General features: G+C 33.3%; 1 protein-coding gene across 1 annotated transcript; it reads left to right on the top strand.

Moving 5' to 3' along the window:
- The first annotated feature begins 270 nt into the window (after positions 1–270).
- On the top strand, positions 271–2,126 carry LOC107009610 (uncharacterized acetyltransferase At3g50280-like). The gene is made up of 3 exons (XM_015208956.2): positions 271–852; positions 973–1,542; positions 1,634–2,126. The coding sequence occupies exons 1-3, from the start codon at positions 432–434 to the stop codon at positions 1,981–1,983; spliced, it is 1,341 nt and encodes a 446-aa protein (XP_015064442.1). The 5' UTR covers positions 271–431; the 3' UTR covers positions 1,984–2,126.
- The last annotated feature ends 471 nt before the right edge of the window (positions 2,127–2,597 follow it).

Raw genomic sequence — 2,597 nt, 5'->3', positions numbered from 1 at the left:
GATATATATATATATTTATAATGTGACGAATAAAAGTAGTATAATAATTTCACGGTACTTTTTAATGTACTTCAAAACTCAAAAGAATTATTTAAATGTCTATATACTTTGAATGCTAAAGTAAATTATTGGCTCATGAGATCTTCTCTGTGTTTTCTCAAAATGAAAAAAACGAGTTAAATAATACTAGCGGTCACCATTAATTTATTATATTAAAAGCATCCGTCATTATTAATTTTGTCAGGTCTTTGTCTGCCCACAGTTACCAGGTATATAGAGACATGTGAGCCATGACTCATTAGATATAAGTGAATTCTTCTCAGTTTAGTTTCTGCATCAAATTTTTATATTATATATAGATATGTGAGCCATGACCCATTAAGTATAAGTGAATTTCTCCTCAGTTTAGCTTTTGCAACAAATATTCAAAGATGACAAAACTTCGAGTAGTATCAGTATGTGTAATTAGGTCCCAAAAATTCTCTTCAAGCAAAAAAATCCAGTTAACTCCATGGGATCTTCAACTCCTCACAGTAGATCCTATCCAAAAAGGATTATTTTTTCGTAAACCAAATCCTGAGCAACATAAAGAGTTAGCATCAGAAATTATTAATCGCCTAAAAGTTTCACTCTCTGATACTCTAAATCATTTTCCTCTCCTCGCGGGTCGACTTGTTGCTAGTAAAAATAGTGATGGCACCTTATCTTTCTTTGTTGATTGCATCAATGAAGGAGCTGAGTTCACTTACGTCACTGCACCTTATTTAACTGTGGATTGTATCTTGGAACAAACTTACGTGCCAAAGATTGTCAAGTATTTCTTCCCACTCAATGGAGTACGCAACTATGAAGGTGATATTATGCCAACAACCCTAAAAGTTTTCGTTGTTACATAGATACTACACTTTTTAAGTTTCAACAAGAGCATGCATGACTCTTTTTTAAATTTTAAATTATATTGTGTCTCACCAGGTGTTTCAAAACCACTGTTGGCTGTGCAAGTCACAGAGCTAGTGGGTGGATTCTTCATTGGTTGCACTATCAATCATTGTGTAGCGGATGGGACTTCATTTTGGCATTTCTTCAATTGTTGGTCTGAAATAGCGCGCAATGGAGATTCCAATCTTATTGTTAATAAACCGCCGGTTTTGGATCGTTGGTTTCCTGAGTTTGTTGCTAGTCCAATTCACGTACCTTTATCTAATGAACATGTTCATGATGAATTTGATCTGCCTTTGTTAGAAGAAAGAGTTTTTCATTTTAGCAAGGAGAATATAGCTCAACTCAAAGCCAAAGCCAATTCTGAATATGGAAACGATCAAAAGATTTGTATCTCTTCATTACAAGCCGTTTTGGCTCATATCTGGCAATCTGTTATCCGTTGCCGTTGTGGTATGAACGCTAACGAAAAGTTTAGTTTCAAATTACTTATAGGTGCAAGGACAAGGCTTCAGCCGCATTTACCTGAAGGCTATTTTGGAAATGCGGTACATTTTGTGAACGTGACAACCACCGCTAGGGAGATGTTGGAGCACGATTCAGGTTAGTGAGGAATTAAAAGGGCTTAAACAAGTTAAAATTCATTAAGGAATGGATTAAACTATTTTTTAAGATATATTTTTAAAAACTGCAGGTTGGGCTGCTATGCAAATGAATAAGGTGGTATCCACGCAAACTCGTGAAGAGGTTATGAATTTTTATCAAAATTGGGTGAAAAATCCGAAGATCGTGAAAAAGAGTGAAGTGGTTGCTAATAGCTTGATTGCTAGCAGCTCACCGCGTTTCGATGTGTACGGCAATGATTTTGGATGGGGAAGACCGGTTGGGGTGAGAAGTGGCGCTGGCAACAAACATGACGGGAAAATGACAATATTTTGTGGTGCCGAAGAAGGAAGTATCGACATTGAAGCTTGTTTAACCCCTGAAACTTTGCATGCCATGGGACAAGATACTAAATTCGTGGGAGCTGTTAGTAAAAATTGAAATCATTTAAGCTAATTACTTTATTAATGTTATGGATATGGTTTAATAATGAACTTCTTATGTGATCGATTATCTTTATGGAGATGACTCAAGTGATTATAAAATAATACCTACCACTCTTGCGTCTTGACTCAATAGTCAAACCCATTGCCCATTTCTTTTTTGTTTATTATTTTCTAATATACAGAATTTGGGCACCTCTCCATTCTCCTGCCTGCTTCAGATGCTAAATTGGTCATTTATATCCATCTAATTTTTTAATATTATAGTATTTGATAATTTAAAATATTTAGAAAAAATCGTAATGTAAAAAAAAATATTTAATTTTAATATTTTTGTGAATGCGTTATTTTGTGGAGTTTTATAATTTAAATATTTTGACGAGTATAATAAAACAAGTTACGTAGAGAAATTATTATTAATATATGAGATATTTTTTTTTCAAAATAACTTTTTATTAAATGTGACATATTCAGTTATGTTTATTTATCATCGTGCAACACCCACGTATATATAAATATATATATATATATAGTACCACTAATTCACAGTAATATTTCACAACTTTTTTTAGCAATCTATATATAGTACCACTAATTCACAGTAATAAAAGC

The sequence above is a fragment of the Solanum pennellii genome, chromosome 2 (genome assembly GCF_001406875.1).
Source record: "Solanum pennellii chromosome 2, SPENNV200".
NCBI lineage: Eukaryota > Viridiplantae > Streptophyta > Magnoliopsida > Solanales > Solanaceae > Solanum > Solanum pennellii.
The sequence above is the reverse complement of the archived record's forward strand: the minus strand, read 5'-3'. Positions and strand labels throughout refer to the sequence as shown.

What these genes read in the sequence shown, in the direction of transcription:
- LOC107009610 (XM_015208956.2), top strand. Translation starts at nt 432, where the DNA reads ATGACAAAACTTCGAGTAGTATCAGTATGTGTAATTAGGTCCCAAAAA. An exon ending in TGGAGTACGCAACTATGAAG is followed by an intron (nt 853 to 972) that starts GTGATATTATGC and finishes GTGTCTCACCAG; the next exon opens with GTGTTTCAAAACCACTGTTG. An exon ending in GATGTTGGAGCACGATTCAG is followed by an intron (nt 1,543 to 1,633) that starts GTTAGTGAGGAA and finishes TAAAAACTGCAG; the next exon opens with GTTGGGCTGCTATGCAAATG.